The following is a 19,250-nucleotide window of genomic DNA, read 5'->3' as shown; positions in this document are numbered from 1 at the left end:
CAGATACGATGATGATATTGATACATTTGCAAAATCCTAACCCTATTTCACGTTTTAACAAAAAATGGTTCAGTAATAAATTTACAAAGTTTTACCTTGGTGACAAATTCAGAAGTGGTTGGTGTAGACTCGGAAAACTTAACAACACTAGTACAGAACATTATTAGATTGTTTGGACTCGCTATACTTCGATGCGACGATGTCTACAGTTTTGGAGTAGTTTTGGCTGAGACCATCACAGAAGAAAAGACATACAACATTCCCAACTACATTTCTGAATAATACGATGCCTTTTAAACTGAGATGAGTCCCGCAAAGACTACTCCAGGACTGTAATAACACATGACACGCATCGCTGTAAGTACTTGTGTGTAGTTAGTTTGGATCTAACCCTAAACGTATTTTTCTGTATATATATGTTACCTCTAAGAGCAAAGAAGCCCGATATTGATATAGAGAATTTATCACCAGTTTTTTGTTAATAATCAAACTTTGAATCTGCTCAACACAAACGATAAATTCATTTTGAAGAGACCAAGACATATTGACAGGCACAGTTATATGTCTTGAAACCCACGGAACTATCTTACTCAAGATGGACTTGAAAACAATAGAAGCAAACACGAGATGTAATTTTAGAAAGGTTCAAAATCAAGACACAGTGACAAACCACTTAAGTTACATAAGAGCAAAATTATCGGAGAGAGAAGTTATACATTAATGGAGTTTGGTCATCACAGCTCGATCATCATTATTTATAATCGGAAAAAAACAGCTCTTCAATTAATGAAGCTCAAGGTATTAGTTGGGCAGATACCCCATCAGTTCTTGTCGTTGCCATACCGAAACTTTAGCATTCATTGTCACCCCATAAGCCAATTAATGTGTAACATTGTTATCCCAACACCACCACCAAATACAACCAGAGGTAAGGAAACTGAAGTAACAGCATCAACAAGAAAATAAACTCAAGCTATAACATTCCAAATTATGTATGGGTTTGGTTACAGGTACAGCTAATCTCTACGTTTTAATAGATAGTGGTTTAACTGAGTAACTGATAACACTAGAAAACGTTCGAGAATGAAAATTTGGATTAGTTACTGCTTTCGTAGTAAACAATTTTGATCCATCACAATCATTTTCCATCTCCACTTAAATCCTAAAGTATATTTTGTTTTTGTTTTTTTGAACACATCCTACGGTATATAATCTATGAATTTTACTCCTTCCCATTTAATTTTTTATCTATGCGCTTTATATTATTTTCATCAAAAAGCAAACACATACATGTTGTCAAAAAAAAAAAACAAACACATACATATAAGTATAACCCATGTTGATGATTATTTGGGAGTTCCAAAAGAAAAGTATACATCGCCAAATGCCAATGCAGAAGATCATAACAATTGAAATTCAAAATCAGTTAAATCTAAAAAAGGGTGAGGAAGACGGACAGATCTGGGTGGATTCGAACCACCAACCTCTCATAACGAGAGCTCTACCATTTTGAGCTTACAGATCTACTAATACAAACCTTTCCCGCGTGATTAAGGCACATGGGCTTTTCAAACTTTCACCCCGTGGAAGCAAAAACCGAACCGCAAAAGAGTCCTATGCACAACAAAGAAAAGTCCATTATCAAATTAGATATGGATCAAGATTTAAAGCCTGCTTTAACATTTAACAATTTTTATTTATGAATTATTAAATAATCACATTAAAATCAATGTATAAATAGAAACAGAATATAATTACAGAACAACATCCGATTATAACATCAGAAGTTTAATGCAAACACTGTAACTACCGCATACAATTCAAGGGTTTAACTCTCAGTAAAAGAAACAGAAGCCGTATGCAACAACATACAAAACACTATCTTGATAGCTCATAAGTGTATTTCTCCTTCAAAAATCCTCAAAGCCATTTGCAACTCTACAGTACAATATGATTACAATATGGTACAAAACAATGACTATTTTAATATTCTTTCAAGTTGCAATATAAAAAATGGATACAAATTATCAAAACTAATGCTAAGTATGTCGATATGAAGCATATAAATCTGATTGCAATTGAGAAAGACAGTACACTGTAAAACCTAGTAGTAGACGAAATTGATAAGTCGTTCAAATTAACACCGATGCAGTGTTTTTGGAGATCGATTTTGAGTGGTACCGATGATTTAATTTAACCATGAGCCAAAATAAAGCCGATTATGTCAATTAATAATTGCGGTAATTATCTAATAATGCGAATAAAAAATTGGAAGTACCTTTGCTCTCTCCGTAGAGTATTGTTGGCCCGTGCTTGACTCCAGATCCGATAGTAATGATCCGAATCAATTCAAAGAGTGATAGTGGGTGGAGATATTTTGTGTGATTTGAGATATCAGAGAGTGATAGTCAAAGCGAGAGCAAGACACAAAAGGTGAGGGGAGAACCCGGGCTAAATAAAAAAGTCCCCCGTGCGAACTCCCCTCAGCCAACACGAAACTATTTTTATTTATTATTAAGGATTTTTGTGGGTGACCTGCCATGCAAGCGCACCTGTCATGGCAAAGGTCGGATGACAAAGATGCTAATTCAGAAACTCCAAACCTCATCAGAGGCTCTATCGTCCCTAACAAACATCTCATACATCCCATCATACTCAACTCATATCAATTCACACATCTCCCATCCTCTTCATCTTCTTTGATCGCTCCCCCATCGGATTCATCATCGCCTCATCAAACCGCAAACGAAACTAACAGATACGACGAACCTCGCGGCCGAGATCAGATCTGGGAATCAGGAATTAACAAATAAACAATATTACAAAGGGATTCAATCGAATTAAACGAATCAATTATCAGATCCAGCTACCATATGCATAATAAACCGATCTACGGAGATCTCAGCCGCTACGATCCGTCTTCTCGCCGCGATTTAAACCGGATCTATGAATATTGTTGTTGTATTGATTATTGAGTTTGGTTACACTTTGAATATATACAGCAGAGACTCATAGAACGTGCCTAACGTGCACCTAACGTGTTCCTATATCTCAGGGATTACACAAGACTCAGTCTAGATATCTTAACAACCTAACATGCCCCCTCAAGATGGACGGAGGGTTGCGAGGCCAATCTTGTCTGAAATTGAACGAAACTTGGCGCGGGATAGAGGTTTTGTTAGAGCATCAGCAAGCTGATCTGCGGAAGCAACATGTGAAACGCGAAGATAACCTGATTGTACTAGAGCCCGGATGAAGTGAAAGTCAACGGCAACATGCTTCATTCTGGAGTGAAAGACAGGGTTTGCACAGAGGAACGTTGCTCCTACATTGTCACAATATATAACAGGAGCTGTTGATGGAGGAAGTCCGATTTCACCAAGGAGAGTGACGATCCATTGGACTTCAGATGCTGTATCAGAAACTGATTTGTATTCAGCTTCAGTAGAAGAACGAGCCACTGTCTTTTGCTTCTTAGAGGACCAAGCAACTAGATGTTTGCCAACGTATACAAGATAAGCTCCTGTAGAAGTGTAGTCATCTTTGTCACCGGCCCAATCTGCGTCGGAGAAGGCATGAACTGTTGGTGGAGTGATTGCAGAGAAGTGAAGACCAAGATATTTTGTGCCACTTAGATATCGGAGAACTCGTTTGGCAGCCGTCCAGTGATCTGTACGAGGCTGATGCATATACTGCGAGAGTTTGTTTACAGCAAAAGCGATGTCAGGCCTTGTGAATTGGAGATATTGTAAGCTCCCAATAACAGAGCGGTATTCACTCGGATCAGGGAGAAGATCGCCAGAGAGAACTGTTAGGGAGGGCTGCTCAGCCATGGGTGTGGCAACAGGCTTCGTCGTGATCATGTTCGTACGATAGAGAAGATCATTGATGTACTTTGTCTGTGTAAGCGTAAGACCGGCCTGAGTTCTGGTTACTTCAATGCCCAAGAAATAGCCCAACTCTCCCATGTCTTTGATAGAAAATCGACGAGCTAAGAGATCAATAAATGCCTGAATGTGAGCAGGAGAGTTACCCGTAACGACTATATCATCTACATAAATTAGAACAAACACTGCAATCCCAGACTTGTGAAGCACAAACAGAGAGGTGTCTGAAACAGAGTTGTAGAATCCCAGCTCAAGAAGAAAGTCACGAAGAGCATTATACCATGCGCGCGGAGCCTGCTTGAGTCCATAAATAGCTTTGTTAAGTTTGCATACATAATCAGGTTTGTCAGTATCCACAAAGCCTGGTGGCTGCTCCATGTACACATCTTCCTGCAAGTCACCCTGAAGAAAAGCATTATTAACGTCAAGTTGACGTAAGACCCAACCTCGTGCCACTGCTTGACCAAGAATCAGACGTATTGTTGGCTGCTTAACCACTGGACTAAATGTCTCAAAATAGTCTATCCCTGGTCGTTGGTGAAACCCTTTGGCAACTAATCTGGACTTTTTGCGCTCAGGTTTGCCGTATTGATTTCGTTTGATGCGATATACCCATCTACAACCAACTACATTGTAGCTAGGATCACGAGGTACCAGATTCCAGCTGTTATTTTCAGCTTGAGAGTTCATCTCTCCACACATTGAGCCGCGCCATTGAGCATCTTTAAGTGCCTGAATATGTGTGCGCGGTTCAATCTCATCATCTAAAGCTGCAACAGTATGGAGAGCAAAGCGTGGATTTGGTTTGATGATATGATTCTTCGATCGTGTTACCATTTGGTGTGTGTTGGCGGGTGGAGCATCAGGGACCGATGTATTTGGTGGTGGTGCAGTGATGAGAGGTTGCTGTGATTGTGCAGGCGATGTTGTGTCCTGAGCCAAAGCAGATGAGGTGTCAGGCGCAGGAGGCTGGACAGTAGCCATAGGAGTGAGTGATTGGGGAAGTGGAGAAACCAGAGGACTGAGGTCTGGTTCGTTTGTTGAAGTAGGAAGTGGAGTAGCTTTGTGTTGGAATGGAAATGAAGATTCAAAGAATTCAACATGACGGGAAGCATATAACCGAGAGGATGATTTATCAAAACAGAGATAAGCACTTTGAGATAGAGAGTAACCGACAAAGACGCAAGGAGTAGAGCGAGTGTCTAGTTTGTGGGAAGAATATGGCCTTAGCCAAGGATAGCATAGGCAGCCAAAAACCCGAAGTTTTGAGTAGTTGGCTTTTTCTGCGAAAAGCTTTTCATATGGAATGGAGAAGTTGAGTGATGAGCTTGGAAGGCGATTTATAAGATAGACAGCAGTAGCGAAAGCAAACGACCAGTACTCTGAAGGCATATGAGCATGAGATAAGAGCGCTAAGCCCGTTTCGACAATATGTCTATGTTTTCGCTCAGAGATGCCATTGTGTTCAGGAGTATGTGGAGGTGAAGTTCTGTGTGAAATGCCATGTTGTGAAAGAAAGGATCTCATAGCAAGGAACTCACCGCCATTGTCTGAATAGAAGGTGACAATGCGTGTTTGAAACTTGTTTTCAACAAGCTCTTTAAAGCGAATAAACACATCAAGAACCTGAGATTTTCGTTTGAGAGGAAAGAGCCAAGTGTATCGTGTAAAATGATCAACAATAACAAGATAGTACTTGTAGCCATCGAAGGAAAACAGTGGGGATGTCCAAACATCTGAATATAGAATTTCAAGAGGACGAGATGAAGAGATAGTGTTTGTACCAAAAGAGTGTTTGTGACTTTTATTCATAGAACACGAGTTGCACAACAGAGGAGGCATAATTTTATGTGAAAAAGGCAAGGAACATTGAGACAAAACACGTTTCAAAAGATCAAGAGCAGGATGGCCAAGGCGTGAATGCCAAGCAGTCATTGAGGTTTTTATTGCAGAAAGAGCTTGAATTTGGATCGAAGATGGAGCAGAATCCAACCACTCATACATCCCGTTGCTAGTTTGTCCTGTTTTGAGCAGCGCCCCCGTGACTAGATCCCTCACCTGATAAGACCAAGGATCAAAAGTAATGGAAACATTATTATCAGCACAAGTTTGTCTCACTGACATGAGATTCTTCTCAATATTTGGAGCATAAAGGACATTATTCAAGTGAATAGATCGAGATGGCAAGGAGAGAATGGTAGAACCAGTGTGAGTAATCGCGTGGCCTGATCCATCGCCGAGTGTCACAGCTTCATTGCCTTGGTAAGGAGAGTGAAGTGCTAAGTTGTTGAGATCGGAGGTGAGATGGTGAGAAGCTCCACTGTCAAGAAGCCATGAAGGTGTATCTGATGAAGGATACATAGAAGCAACATGAGCTCTGGGTTGCCACAGTTGAGCTGCGTGTTGTTGAGAACCATCAGCTGAAATGAGACGAAACTGAGAACATCGCTGGGCGCTATGCCCCTGAACACCACAAGCTTGACACTTTCCCAAGTATGGTTTGGGTCCACGTGGTGCGTATGTGCCAAAGGTTTGTTGTTGGGGACGGTTATTATATGAGTGATGTTGCTGGCGATTGTCAAAGTGAGGTGATGACGAAGGACGAAATGACGTCTTTGGTTTGTGTGTAACTGCGTTTGCAGAGACGGGGAAGATAGGAGCAGGTTGTACACAAAGAAGAGCTGCTTCCCTGTTGACCAGTTTGTCACGTATCTCTTCAAAGGTTGGAGGAACATCTCGGCCATTGATCTGTTCAGCTACACCACGGTAATCATCATCTAGTCCATCGAGAATGTACTCGATGATATCCTCATGATCAAGTGGCTTGCCTAATAAGGCTAGTTGATCAGCCTTTGTTTTGATTGACTGCAGGAACTCATCAATAGAGCGGTTTCCTTTGGTGCCCTTCTTCAGCTGATCTCTGATTTGTTTCATGTGACCTCTGGAAGGACGACCAAACGTTGATTGCAGAGTTGTCCACGCCTCAAGTGTTGTTGTTGCCGTGGAAACAAGAGGTTGCAGGGCCACAGAGATTGACCCAAGTATTGCCGCAAAGAGCAATTTGTCTTGTCTTTGCCAAGCTGAATACGCCGGATTTGGCATAGTCAGATCATTGTTTTGGACCGTCGGTGATGGAGGAGCAGTATCGTTGGTGATGAATTGTTTGAGGTTGAAGCCATCGAGAAATAGAGAAACTTGTAAGCTCCACGTTATGTAGTTTGAGGCTGTGAGTCTAGTCACATTACTCATGTTCACCGAGAGTATAGGATTTTGAGGATCATTAGGGTTAATGATAGTTGCAGAGCCAGGTGTGGCTGTTGATACAGGAGATTGAGACGCCATTGTTGCGTAAAAGAAAAAGAAAAATAGAGTTTTAGGTTTGATCAGATCGTTGCTCTGATACCATATGAATATTGTTGTTGTATTGATTATTGAGTTTGGTTACACTTTGAATATATACAGCAGAGACTCATAGAACGTGCCTAACGTGCACCTAACGTGTTCCTATATCTCAGGGATTACACAAGACTCAGTCTAGATATCTTAACAACCTAACATACTAGATCTGCAGATCGAGAGCTGAATTTGCGACGATTTGCATCGGAGAGACATCGACGTACCACAGAGAATCTGGCGAAAGCGATGACGAAGAAGTTGAATGAATCATAAGAAACGCGGGTATGTAATCCTGAAAAGATCAATGCGTTGCTTTTATACACAGTGTTAGGAGTAATGGACGGACGAGATTACATTATGGGATATAAGATCAACGGTTTATGTGGGGTACGTATTTAGGGGTGTTTTTAATGAGAGGCGGTTGTTTTACTAAAATAAAGACAAAATTAAAATTAATTAAAGGAAATTGGACAGCTAATATGGGTTGTTGGATTTCATTGTCAGACCTCCTAATCACGTTTACTTTAGGGTGGTTTCCTTTACTTTATTGGGGAAAAAGTCTGAAATTTCCAGGCGATTTACATCACGGATTTTCCATATTTTTGTATTTTTAATTTATTTTTCTAATTTTGCCTGACCAAGAAAGTCAGAAACGAATTATTTTTCTATAATATTTGTCTCACACCTTCTAGATAAATCGTCTACTTTATTTGCTGACTTTTGATAACAGCCCATGAAGGTTACTGAGCTGGCACAATGTCATCAACGTAACTGGGCTAACACGAAGCCCATAATAAAATCGCGTTATCTCTCTCCTGGCTATTTCAAACATCATAGCATTATGGATCCTAGTATTGTTGAATCACGGTTACTGGAAGTATTAGTGGCTATGACTATCAGTGGGGTTCTTATGATATAAATTATTTAAGAAACTAAAAATGGGGAAGAGAATGACAAAACTGTAGAACCGTTTTGGTATAAGAGAGATTCTGAAAGAAAGTTGAGATATCAATTCCACTAAGCAAACCATAACATCCTTAACTCTGTGTAGCAGCATGTGATTTTGTTGTGGTCTATGTGGCTGGTTAATTTGCCTCTTCTTTATTGATGAAATCTTTTTGTTTTTAAAATTTAATAAAATTTTCAAAATATTTGTGTGATATATCCACTTAGGCTCCAATTGGTGATTTTTTTTTTTTTGCTAAAAATATAAATATCATTAACATGGTTATAACAATTTGGTTACAAGTGAAACTTGAAATTCCATTTGCTAGATAGCTGACCATTTTTAGAAAAACAACTATTGTGAATTCTTTGTTTCTCACATCAATTAAGTATTTTTAGTCAAATTATAAGCAGGTATGTTTCACTCTACTCTTCTAATTTTTTATGGAAAAATGAATTTATGAAAAAAAATCTTCTCTAATGAATAAAAATGCATAATTTTTGTTTATTCAATTTCTTAAATAAATATTTGTCTATTATTTTGTTCATTTTTCCATTAGAGCACCCCCATTAAGGGTTCATGGAGGGAGTTCACACAAAAACCAAGAAAAAAAAATAATAAAATAATTTAATCCCATGAACCTCTCTCTCCTAAAGTTCTCTTGGTTGAAACCCTCTCTCCTAAAGTTCATCACTGTAGCGCGGGCCCCACGTGTCGTGGCGGCCAGCGATTGGTCTAACTTTTTTTTTTTTTTTTTAAAACCAAAAAGAAAAAGAAATAAATTTTAATAATAAAAAACTGAAAAGATGAACCCCAAGAGGGGGTTCATTGATGTGGATGCTCTTATCCATTGGAACCTTAAGGTACTTCACGACTCTTTCATATTTCTGAACAAACAAATTTATTTCTTTTTCCAAACCAAAATAAGTCAAAAGTACATAATCATTTTTTTACGAGAAATATTTGGGTCTCACAAGTCACAACTTCTAGATAAACCTCTACTGTGTTTTATTTGCTGACTTTGGATAACGGCCCACGATTATAAATGGGCTAGTACAATGCCCATGATCAAATCGCGGTGGCCTCCCGGAAATCCAAGCAACTCGGATTGATGGTATCCTCTTCACTCTTCTTTTCTTGAACTAAAAAGGTTAGGTGTTCAGTGTTCTTCCTCAGGATTGATAACAAAAAGATGAAGAAGACCAGACGCTTTCAAGCAAACCAGCTCCAGTTAAATCACTCAATCTTCGATTTATTAACACACTATTCCTTAACTGGAACTGACACAAGACTAATACGTTTTCAAAGCATCAGTGATGTTTATGTCAGACTCCATGTCAACTCCATGCAATGTAATTTGATTGATTGTTAATCCGACCAATTTTAAGGAAAGATAGCTTAGGAATAATATAGGAGAAGAGGTAACCGTAAGCAGATTCTGTTGATCAAGCTTACTGTTCTTTTTGTTGTTTCAGATACATATATGTTTATGTGATGACCTGATGCCCACACGTATATCCATGCACACTTTTATGAGAATGATCTGTTTGACATGGACCGTCCGATTACACTAAACTAAAGAGCATCACATCTCCCCCCACGTGCTTGCATAGTAAAGCTTTACAATACCCCAATCCCACGTTATGTAACCGAACATCTTTTTGCCTTAAGTTTATAAAAATTTAAAAAAACCATACATATTCCGCCAAATTGGCCTTTAAAGTTAAGTTGAAGAGTGTTTGGAGGCGGCAAAAAACCAGACTTCCTAACTGCCATTTAAAATCCCAACGTCTTTTGCTTCAACACAAACTCCTACTCATCTTCATCATCACTTGAAACATCATCGCTTGCATTATCATCATCACTGTTGGAAACAGAATCTCCATCGTCATCTTCATCTCTCTTCCTCTTTAGGTTCGATGATGCAATTGAATACACAGCCTGAACTTCATCGTCTGAATCTTCCTCGTCTACTTGGACTGCTTCTGCCATAGACTGAGCTCGGCCTCCTGTTCCATGCTCCTGTCAAAACTCATATGTTAGTCACACAAAAATACAGTCATCATAATAAACACACAGGAAGGAAACAAATCTCACCTCCTCCTCCTCTTCTTCTTCTTCTTCTTCTTCTTCCCAGCTCTCGTCGTCATCATCCTCTTCCTGCTCATGTTCAATCTCTCCAACCAAGATGTTCCTCAGCAACTCATTCCCATGTTGCACACCAAGATCCATCTCTTCCACGACATCTTCCTCCTCTATTTCATGTGTATCATCAACAAGCAAACCATCCGGTTCATATTCATCTTCCTCACCACTCTCGTCATTTTCTTCTTCGTCAATATTCATAACTACATTTTGAGCTCCGTTGGCAACTAAACCGCTCACCCTTTGCTCCATCTCTTCCTCGCTCACCTCTTCCTCAATATCATGCGTATCATCAACAATCAAGCCATCCTGTTCATATTCATCTTCCCCATCATCCTCATCACTATCATCAACATCATCTTCTTCATCCATATTCAGATGTTCATCTCGCAACTCATTGGACTGTCTTCCCGTAACCGTCACTTCGCCATCAGCATCAATCTCTGGATCATCTCCTTCGTCATCATCAGCCCCGCTCTCCTCTTCATCACCCTCCACAACCCCTTCACCGTGCCTATTGCTCATCACATCTGGCCTCTCCTCACCATCATCTCCATCATCATCATCAGCTCCGCTCTCCTCTTCATCACCCTCCACAACCTCTTCATTCCGCCCATTGCTCATCACATTTGGCCTCTCCTCACCATCATCATCATCATCGGCTCCGCTCTCTTCCTCATCAACCCCTTCACTATGCCCATTGCTCATCACTTCAGGCCTCTCATCTCCGTCGTCGTCATCAGCTCCGCTCTCTTCTTCATCACCCTCCACAACCCCTTCATTCCGCCCATTTCTCATCACATTTGGCCTCTCCTCACCATCTTCTCCCTCATCATCAGCTCCGCTCTCTTCTTCATCAGCCCCTTCACTGTGCCCATTGCCCATCACTTCAGGCCTCTCATCTCTGTCGTCATCATCAGCTCCGCTCTCTTCTTCATCAACCCCTTCACCGCGCCCATTCCTCATCACATCTCCATCATCATCATCAGCTCCGCTCTCTTCTTCATCAACCTCCACAACCACTTCACTACTACGTCCATTGCTAATCACATTTCTCCTCTCCTCACCATCATCTCCATCATCCCCCTCCTCTTCCTCCTCATCATCATCATCCTCCTCCTCATCATCAGACTCCGGAATCTCATTCTCCTCAGCATCCATCTTATCCAAATACTTCAAACTCTTAACCAACCCGAACACCCTAGCTCGATAGTCCCTCATCTTCGTCACGGGGCACTTATAAAGATCAAGCGACACAAGCTCCAGCTCAGCCAACGGCAACAGATCCTCAAAAAGCCCAATCCGATTATTCGATAAATCAAGGTCACGCAGCGAGCCCAACCCCGCCCGAACCAGAAACTCAAGCCCACCGGAGATTCTGTTATCCGATAGCACGAGCTTCTGCAACTTCCCGAGCCGCGGGAACCGATCGAGAGACGAAACGCCGACGCCGGCTATAGATAAGTGCTCGAGGTTCGGATACTTCTCGAGAATCTCGGGCCTCGGTAAAAGGCCCTTGGCGCACTTCACTGCACCGTCGAGAGTGAGGACGCGAGTAGTCTCCGGCTCCGTTTCGCCGCCTAACGCCGTTTCAACGGCTTTCTCCCAGATCTCATCCATACGAAACGACGCCGTGTAAAACCTAATCGTATAGATTATAAACCTCAACAAGGCACAAACCTCTGTTTATTTATTTTTATTCTCCGATCGATTTTCAGAAACGAGAACAAGGATGAATCTCGAAGATTTACCGGAGGAGATCAAAGAAGGCTGTTTCGTGAAAACAATCAAAACCACCGAGAGCTTGTGCTCAACGAGCTATACACCAGAAAACCCTAGTTTTTTTTTTTTTTTCGTTGCTATGAAAGTCGAAAGAACGATGGAAGAGAAGAAACACAAATCTTAAGAGAGAAGGTGAATCGAAAACGAATCCGAGCCGGTGATTTTGTGCGACGAGGATTGGTGACGTGGAGATAATCGACGGTGCAGATCGCTGATCTTTGTGTTTGTTCGTCATATTACGAAAGTATCCCCTCGCTCGTCGTTATCTGTAACACGTCATACTTTGCGCATGAATATAAATACCTTCCCACCGTCATAAGGTTAAAACCAAATTCAATTGCTAACCCAAGTATAAACCGTACCAGAGAACATACTGCATTTGTTTGTCACACCAATTAGACGAACCATAAATTTGTATATATTTAAAAAACAACATAGAACAACGATCAAGAATTTGTCGTGTAACCAAGATGCATTAAGTATAAACCGTAACAGAGAACATATTGCATTTGTCACACCAATTAGACCATAAAATTTGTATATATTCATTCATAAACCATAAAACAACGATCAAGAATTTGTTGTATAACCAAAATGCATTACGTGCAAAGACAAGACTAGCTGCTTTGAGTTATGGTTGAAAACTATAGACTGAAGAGACACTGCTCTTGGGGTTGTCGAACGTGTTGTGGACCTGTGGAGATTGTGGTTGTGTGGGGAATGCTTTCTCCGGCGGGACGGCTGGTGTGTAGTTAGACGGGAGAAGATCGTCCCAATTCTCTTAAGAGTTCTTTGTAGAGTTTGCGTAGAGTTACCTCTGTTAGTCCGGTTATTTTACAAATCTCCGCTTGCGTCTTTCGTTTGTCTTCAAGCTGGCATGCTAAATAGATAGCTGCCGCGGAGATGCTTATCGGGTTTCTACGCGTGCAGAAGCATTTGTTGATCACCACTTCTCCAATATGTGTTGCCAGCTCCTAGGAGAATACAGACACATTAGGATCAGAAAAGGTTAATAGCATTTAGAAGTATAAGTTTAGTGGGGACACCTGAGCAGACTTGTTAAGCTGAAGTAGAGTGCAGAACCTTGGCATGTGAACTGATATAGAGTTGCTGTTGTTTGGTTGGTTTAGCTGTAAAGCTTCTCCTAAGATCTTGATGTACTTCCCAATCTCCTTCTGCTGTACATTGGCTGCAATTGAGGGGGAGAGGAGTGTCTTGCGCGCGGAGGTGGAAGAGGTGGTGGTTTTGCGTTTGGCGTTCTTCCACCACGCGGCCGCAAGAGGAGCATTCAGTTATCGATCTGCCGGAGCTCGTGGTGGCGCACTGTCCTTGCGTCGATGAACAGTACGGACGTTTCATTTTTTTTTTTCAAATTCTCCGGCGTGTTTCGGCTACGTGTGTGTTAGTAAAGCTAATTATTTATACGACGAGTAAAAAAAAGAAAAAATACAAAACCGGGTAAAATTTATTTGGTTAACCGGAAATGTCTTTTATAATGTTAACCGAAGGCTACCCTGGAACACAGTACGACTACTAGTCCGGCTCCAGATTTTCTAGCAAAATATTTATTGTAGTTTTCATGTTTGCGTTACAGAAATTGCATTTGCAATTGTGTTTTCGGACAACAGATATCAGGTTTGGTTTCATTGTGAAATCTTGATTTGATGCAATCTACTACAGTAGCAAAACGTTGGCAGTGGGTGAGAAATGAGAATCAGCCAGTATGGGCACTTATTCAGAGTCCCCGAGTATTGAACATCTCAGATGAAGTATAAATCATAAAGACTCATGTTATACATGTATATATATATATGAAAGTACTAGCTACCAATTGGTAGAATCCAAAAGGAGTGATTGATTTCGAGACAAGAATTTTTTATCTCACCAAATTGATAGTTCTTCTTTTGGCTTCAGCAAGTAGGAATGAGCTTAGGTTTATATGTAGTAAATGTGTGTTACCAATACATCAGCATTCAGCTACTTGCTGCTGGCTTGTGTAGAATCTTTTTCAAGCTTCTTCCCAATACCCTTGCGCTCTGAGAATAAACCCAACAGAAAAAACGACAGTTCAGATGAATTATCCCATTCAATAAATGCAACAAGTTAACTTGGAATGATGGAAACTCTAACCATACTTTACCAACCAACCAACTTATTCTACAAGTGGGGTTTTGCAATAATTGCAAAAAGAACTTAACCGAAAGCAGACTGAATCACATGCTACCATGTTACTGAAACATACCCAATCTCCAGAATCACCAGTCCTAATTGTTAAACATATGGAGACTTGGCACTGGTATGTATCAGATCACCAACAATAACAAGATTTCTATTTGAACATTACTATTTACTCCATCCCATTTATAGAAACTATGAAGACTACTGCAACTAGAGGCAAATTATACCATCCATTAATGATTCTGAAGTCACACTAACCTACTACTAGAGAATCCAGACAAAAAAAAGCACTAAACTTAGTTTAAATCAAGAATCATCACCATTGATCGGGAAGGAGTAGTTGGATCAAGAGAAATAGACCGAGCCACCGACATCTTGGCGATTTCACCAATAGCTGCGTCTCTAACACCAGGAACATCGCTGGTAAGCTCCTCATAAGCAGCAACAAACGCCTGTTGCCAAAACTGAGGCAACTTGATCCGACGACTGTTAGTGTACACATCCCACATATGCTTCACCACTTTCTCCCTCTCCTCCATTTCCTACAAAAAAAACCACAAACTCAGCCGCAAAATCTCGACAAGAGAGAATTAAACAAAGATGGAGAAGTAAAAGAGTTAAACCAGAACGTCGAGGCTCTCATGGTTTGTTGGGATCCCGATATCTTCAGATAACCGGTTTAGATCTTCGGTAGATAACCGGAGAGTGACTGTACCGGTGAACATCGACCAAAAAGCAAGAAGCATGAGAGCAGCAAAGGCAAAGAACTTGTAACGTCCTCTTCCGAACAAGACCGAATCGGAGCTATCCTTCTTCTGATTCGCCGTCGCCGCCGGCAAGACATCGTCCTCCTTCATCTCGATCTCAATGGTTTAAAACTTTGCGTAGTGGTGAGGATTAGAACAGAACCTGAGCTCAGTTTCAGTACATTCAGTGTCGGCTCGATTTTGATCTGAGCACAAGTACACACTGTCTTTTTTCACTATTAACTGGGCCAGTGTTTGCTAGTAACTGGCAATGTATGAGCCGTTGATTTAAAATTGGTAATAAAATACTAAAAGCTCTACGCAGATCGTGACCGTCGGATTCATAATTTGATAAAAGCCACACACAAATAACACTAAACGGCGTCGTAATGAATAACTAAAAAGGTAGTCGTTTCATTTAAAACGAAAATTAAAAAAAAAAACAATTAAACGGTGCCGTTCTCGCCTCGTACTTTATGATCACCGTCTCTTTGAAAAAGCACTTCGATTTCTTCAAGCGACTTTCCTTTAGTCTCCGGCATTAGAAAGAAGAAGAAATTCCACGCCACCGCAGCTACTCCGGCGAACATAAAGAAAGCTCCACCGGTGGTTATCGCCTTTGTCAAAGATAGAAACGACATGGACACAGTGGCATTCATTACTCTGTTCACCGCAACGCCGAGACTCGCTCCTTGCGCTCTAAGCTTCAACGGGAACACCTCAGAGCTGTAGACCCAAGTTATTGGGCCAAGCCCAATAGAAAAAACGGCTACAAAACTATAAGCCGAAACTATGCTCAGCACCAAAGCCCAAGCTAGCTTTCCGCCGGAGTTTTGGGCCATCGTAAGCCCAAATCCTAACATAGTCAGCGCGCAAACCATTCCTCCAACGCTGGTCAACAAAAGCTTCCTCCGACCTACCTTGTCGAGCAAGAAAGTCGCAGTAAAAATAAATGTTGTTTTCATGATACCGACACCGATTGTGACCAAGAACAGCTTGTCTTTAGCCGTGATTCCTGCTCTCTTGAATATCTTCGGACCGTATAACAAAACAGCTTCGATTCCCGTCGCGTGCTGGAAAAAATGAATCCCTAGAGCGGTTAAAAGAACTCGTCTTACTGCAGGAGTAGGTCTTAAAATGAGTTCTTTCCAAACTCCTTCACCGTGAGTCTTCTTGTTCTCCATTTTCACCACTTCATCCTCGCACTTTGTGGGTCGATTCCGGCAGCTATCTTAATGTCCTGAAATCGTACTTGCGCCTCTTCAGGCGAGTTCGACACCAAGTCTAGTATCCTTTTGCCCTCTCCGAGGCGGCCTTGTAGGATCAACCACCGCGGAGATTCCGGCATTTTCAAGATCCCGAACGCTAGCACTAGCGACGGAATTGCGGCGATACCGAGCATCAGTCTCCAACCTATATGCAACGGTAGTTTGGAGAAGAAGTAATTCACTAGATAGCCTAGTAAAATTCCTATACTGATGCAAAGGTGAGGTAGGGAAGCTAATAGTCCTCTATGTGAAGCGGTTGCTATCTCGGCTGAATAAACCGGAGCAACCATTAGAGCAAAACCAACTCCTAGTCCGGCTGTGCATCGACCAGTGAGGAGTACAGGATAACTCGGACCCCAGCCCATTAATATTGAGCCCAACATGAAGAGTACTGAGGCCAAGACGATTGTGTAGCGCCGACCAATCACGTCCGACGTTCTTCCGGCGAGTAGTGATCCGACTAGTGCACAAAGGTTGAGAATACCGGTGAGAACTTCGATCTGAACATCGTTTGTCTTCAACTCTTCTTCTATAAACACCATCGCTCCACTCATTACACCAGTATCTATACAACAAATTAATACAAAAACATATAACAATAAGTTCTTAACCATAAAACAACAACATATTAAATTTTAATAGCTTTAAAAATTAAAATCTCGATTATATTCAAACGTAATTATAATTTTGAGATTTCTTATAAAATATTTACCGTAACCAAAGATGATGGAGACGATGGAGGCGACAATAGCACATTGAAGTGCGTATCTATTAACTCCTGTCGGCGTCTCGCTCAGCTTCTCGGCCGTCTTCTCGGTTGGATTATCGCCGGATATTTGATCAGCCATGATTAGTTTCACCCAGAAGTATTTAGAAAACTATATAAGAATATACAAATTTTAACTAACTAGTGTATCTCCCAATTGTATGCTTTTGTCTGAAAGTTAGTTATGAGTTTGGTCTTAAACTCTCTACACTACCAAAGAAGATACGTTGATTATATATAGAAAAAAAATAGATATGACAACACATAGAAGACTGTACTCGTGAAAGCCACATGTTTGAAAGATGATTTAGTTATTTGAATCCAGTGGACAAGGGTCATCCACAACTTCTTTTCTTCTATATATATTTTTAGAAATTTGGTTTGCACGATCAAATACTTAAGACCCGATCAACGACTTCAACTACGGACGGTATCTACGTGCGTAATTACTAATTAATAACTAACAGTTTTATGTGTGTGTCTAAAACTTGATCAGTGACATATACTAGTTAACTTATGATTTTGGATAAGACTCTACGTATCTATAGCCAAGTTGACTTTTTGCGGCAACCGAACGTGAAATTTGACCAGCTAAGATTTTTCCGCAACTTGATATGAAAAGATATGGGTAGATGACACGAGACTATTAATATTGGATTCTGGATAAGAACTATTTTTTAATATTTGCTTTTTGTTTTTATCGCCGTGGATATTTTTAAATTCTTATGTCACTGTGTAACCAAACACATGTTTTGGCTGAATTCATAGAATCAAAGGTCAGCTATGGAGAGTGTAAAACGTCATAGGTCCATTTTAATAAGTTTTTCAAAGTTTGAAATTTTAGATTATTTTAATGGAAAAGTTAGGTGGCTATTTGGATTTAAGAAATTCTAAAAGGGGTTTTGATTGATTAGACTTTGAATCATGCGAAAAGCCATATATGTTTTGGTTAGTCAAGTAAATAGGCACACACATGTGCATGTGTTTTACAAAACTCTTGGTAAAGTAATCATATATGTAACATTTCATTTGCATATATATGTAGCATAGAAAAAATGACATGTTTTTTTTATTCATTCTGTATTTAGGTCTGCTGGACCGTGTTTATAGTTTTTCCAGTGCATGCGAATAAAAATAGCATGTATTCAGGTCGGATGGGCCGACGTATAATTCATGCATTTTAGAAGAGAAAATATCATGAATAATTAAATTTATTTGATCTTGACAATAATACCATATTATTAAAAATGTAAGAAAAGTTGTAGTATACAAAATGGCACAAAACAAACAAAAAAATCTTTGAAAGCATCTACATTGTTTGGACTGAAAATACACATCATGCGCGATGTCATAACCTCGTGTGGTAGTGAGTTATCAAATATTATATAAAGATAATAAAATATATTAACCCTTTTTTAACAACAAAATTATATTAACCAATGTTTTGAACAAAAAAAAAAAATTATATTAACCAATGATTGCTTATTGAATCGTTTGTACAGAACCAAGGAAAGTATTATTGTTTATAGCCACTGTAAATATTTTTTCTCTCCAAATCAAAAACAAATTCAATCTACACTAGCTTCACCTAAAAAGTCCAGACATAACTTACATTTATATTCAAATCTTTCATATTTAATTGATGCAAAAAAAATTCCTACAAACTAGGAATATTGAATCGTGAACGAATACCTTAGAGACTAGAGCTCAATGGATTATGGATGCGTTTCAACTTTTAAACCAAACCTTTGAATCATAAGAAAATAAATTAAATACAATTACTTGATATTTGAAATTTAGCTCTAAGTTATGTCTTTTTAATGTAACTTTGGGGGTTTTCTGTATAAAGAAAACAATCAAATGAGTAAAATATAATTATTTGATATTAGCCATTTTGCTCAGTGTCATGTTTTATTTATGTTTGTGGTTTTAAATTGTTAGCTCCAAAAGTGTTGACCTTTTGGTTTAAAAATAAGATCACTTTTTGATAAATCAAAATAAATAATGTTTTCCCTAAGATCATCATCACTTTTTGTACTGTTCTATTTCCGGGCGAGTGGGATTATTGGACTCTTTCGTCAAAAGTTTATATTGTTATTAGCCATCATACTTTTCAACAAAAATGTTCCACAAAAG

General features: G+C 39.9%; 3 protein-coding genes, 1 long non-coding RNA gene and 1 pseudogene across 5 annotated transcripts; 1 reads left to right on the top strand and 4 right to left on the bottom strand.

The window, feature by feature from the left end:
• The first annotated feature begins 47 nt into the window (after positions 1-47).
• Positions 48-1,392, top strand: LOC117133720. The gene is made up of 2 exons (XR_004457702.1): positions 48-992; positions 1,038-1,392. It is a non-coding gene; the product is annotated as an uncharacterized LOC117133720 (long non-coding RNA).
• An 8,381-nt stretch (positions 1,393-9,773) lies between these two features.
• Positions 9,774-12,239, bottom strand: LOC103866748 (acidic leucine-rich nuclear phosphoprotein 32-related protein). 2 transcript variants are annotated; one of them, XM_018655156.2, is made up of 2 exons: positions 10,327-12,239; positions 9,774-10,248 (listed from the first exon to the last, which is right to left on the bottom strand). In XM_018655156.2, exons 1-2 carry the CDS (start codon positions 11,992-11,994, stop codon positions 10,042-10,044), a joined length of 1,875 nt encoding a protein of 624 aa, XP_018510672.1. In that variant the 5' UTR covers positions 11,995-12,239; the 3' UTR covers positions 9,774-10,041. The 2 variants fall into 2 exon arrangements, with proteins under 2 accessions (XP_018510672.1, XP_009143008.1); XM_009144760.3 differs by having other exon boundaries at positions 9,774-10,251; positions 10,327-12,238.
• LOC103854648 lies at positions 12,071-13,448 on the bottom strand (annotated as a pseudogene).
• Positions 13,449-13,859: 411 nt separating this feature from the next.
• On the bottom strand, positions 13,860-15,337 carry LOC103866654. The gene is made up of 3 exons (XM_009144650.3): positions 14,958-15,337; positions 14,655-14,876; positions 13,860-14,192 (listed from the first exon to the last, which is right to left on the bottom strand). The coding sequence occupies exons 1-3, from the start codon at positions 15,189-15,191 to the stop codon at positions 14,130-14,132; spliced, it is 519 nt and encodes a 172-aa protein (XP_009142898.1). The 5' UTR covers positions 15,192-15,337; the 3' UTR covers positions 13,860-14,129.
• Positions 15,338-15,398: 61 nt separating this feature from the next.
• On the bottom strand, positions 15,399-19,154 carry LOC103866561 (probable polyol transporter 6). Its single transcript, XM_009144535.3, is given in 3 exon segments — positions 15,399-16,288; positions 16,291-16,913; positions 17,061-19,154. Coding segments are annotated over 3 exon segments (1,521 nt in total). The 5' UTR covers positions 17,197-19,154; the 3' UTR covers positions 15,399-15,526.
• Positions 19,155-19,250: the final 96 nt, after the last annotated feature.

This window comes from Brassica rapa, chromosome A01 (assembly GCF_000309985.2).
Source record: "Brassica rapa cultivar Chiifu-401-42 chromosome A01, CAAS_Brap_v3.01, whole genome shotgun sequence".
In the NCBI taxonomy this organism is placed as follows: domain Eukaryota; kingdom Viridiplantae; phylum Streptophyta; class Magnoliopsida; order Brassicales; family Brassicaceae; genus Brassica; species Brassica rapa.
This window is presented reverse-complemented; position numbering and strand designations above follow the sequence as displayed.

Coding starts and splice junctions, on each gene's coding strand:
- LOC103866748 (XM_009144760.3), bottom strand. CDS start 11,994: ATGGATGAGATCTGGGAGAAAGCCGTTGAAACGGCGTTAGGCGGCGAA. Junction 10,252..10,326: donor AAGAAGAAGAGGAGGAGGAG/GTGAGATTTGTT, acceptor GAGTTTTGACAG/GAGCATGGAACAGGAGGCCG.
- LOC103866654 (XM_009144650.3), bottom strand. CDS start 15,191: ATGAAGGAGGACGATGTCTTGCCGGCGGCGACGGCGAATCAGAAGAAG. Junction 14,877..14,957: donor ATGAGAGCCTCGACGTTCTG/GTTTAACTCTTT, acceptor TTTTTTTTGTAG/GAAATGGAGGAGAGGGAGAA. Junction 14,193..14,654: donor CTACTCCTTCCCGATCAATG/GTGATGATTCTT, acceptor GTTTATTCTCAG/AGCGCAAGGGTATTGGGAAG.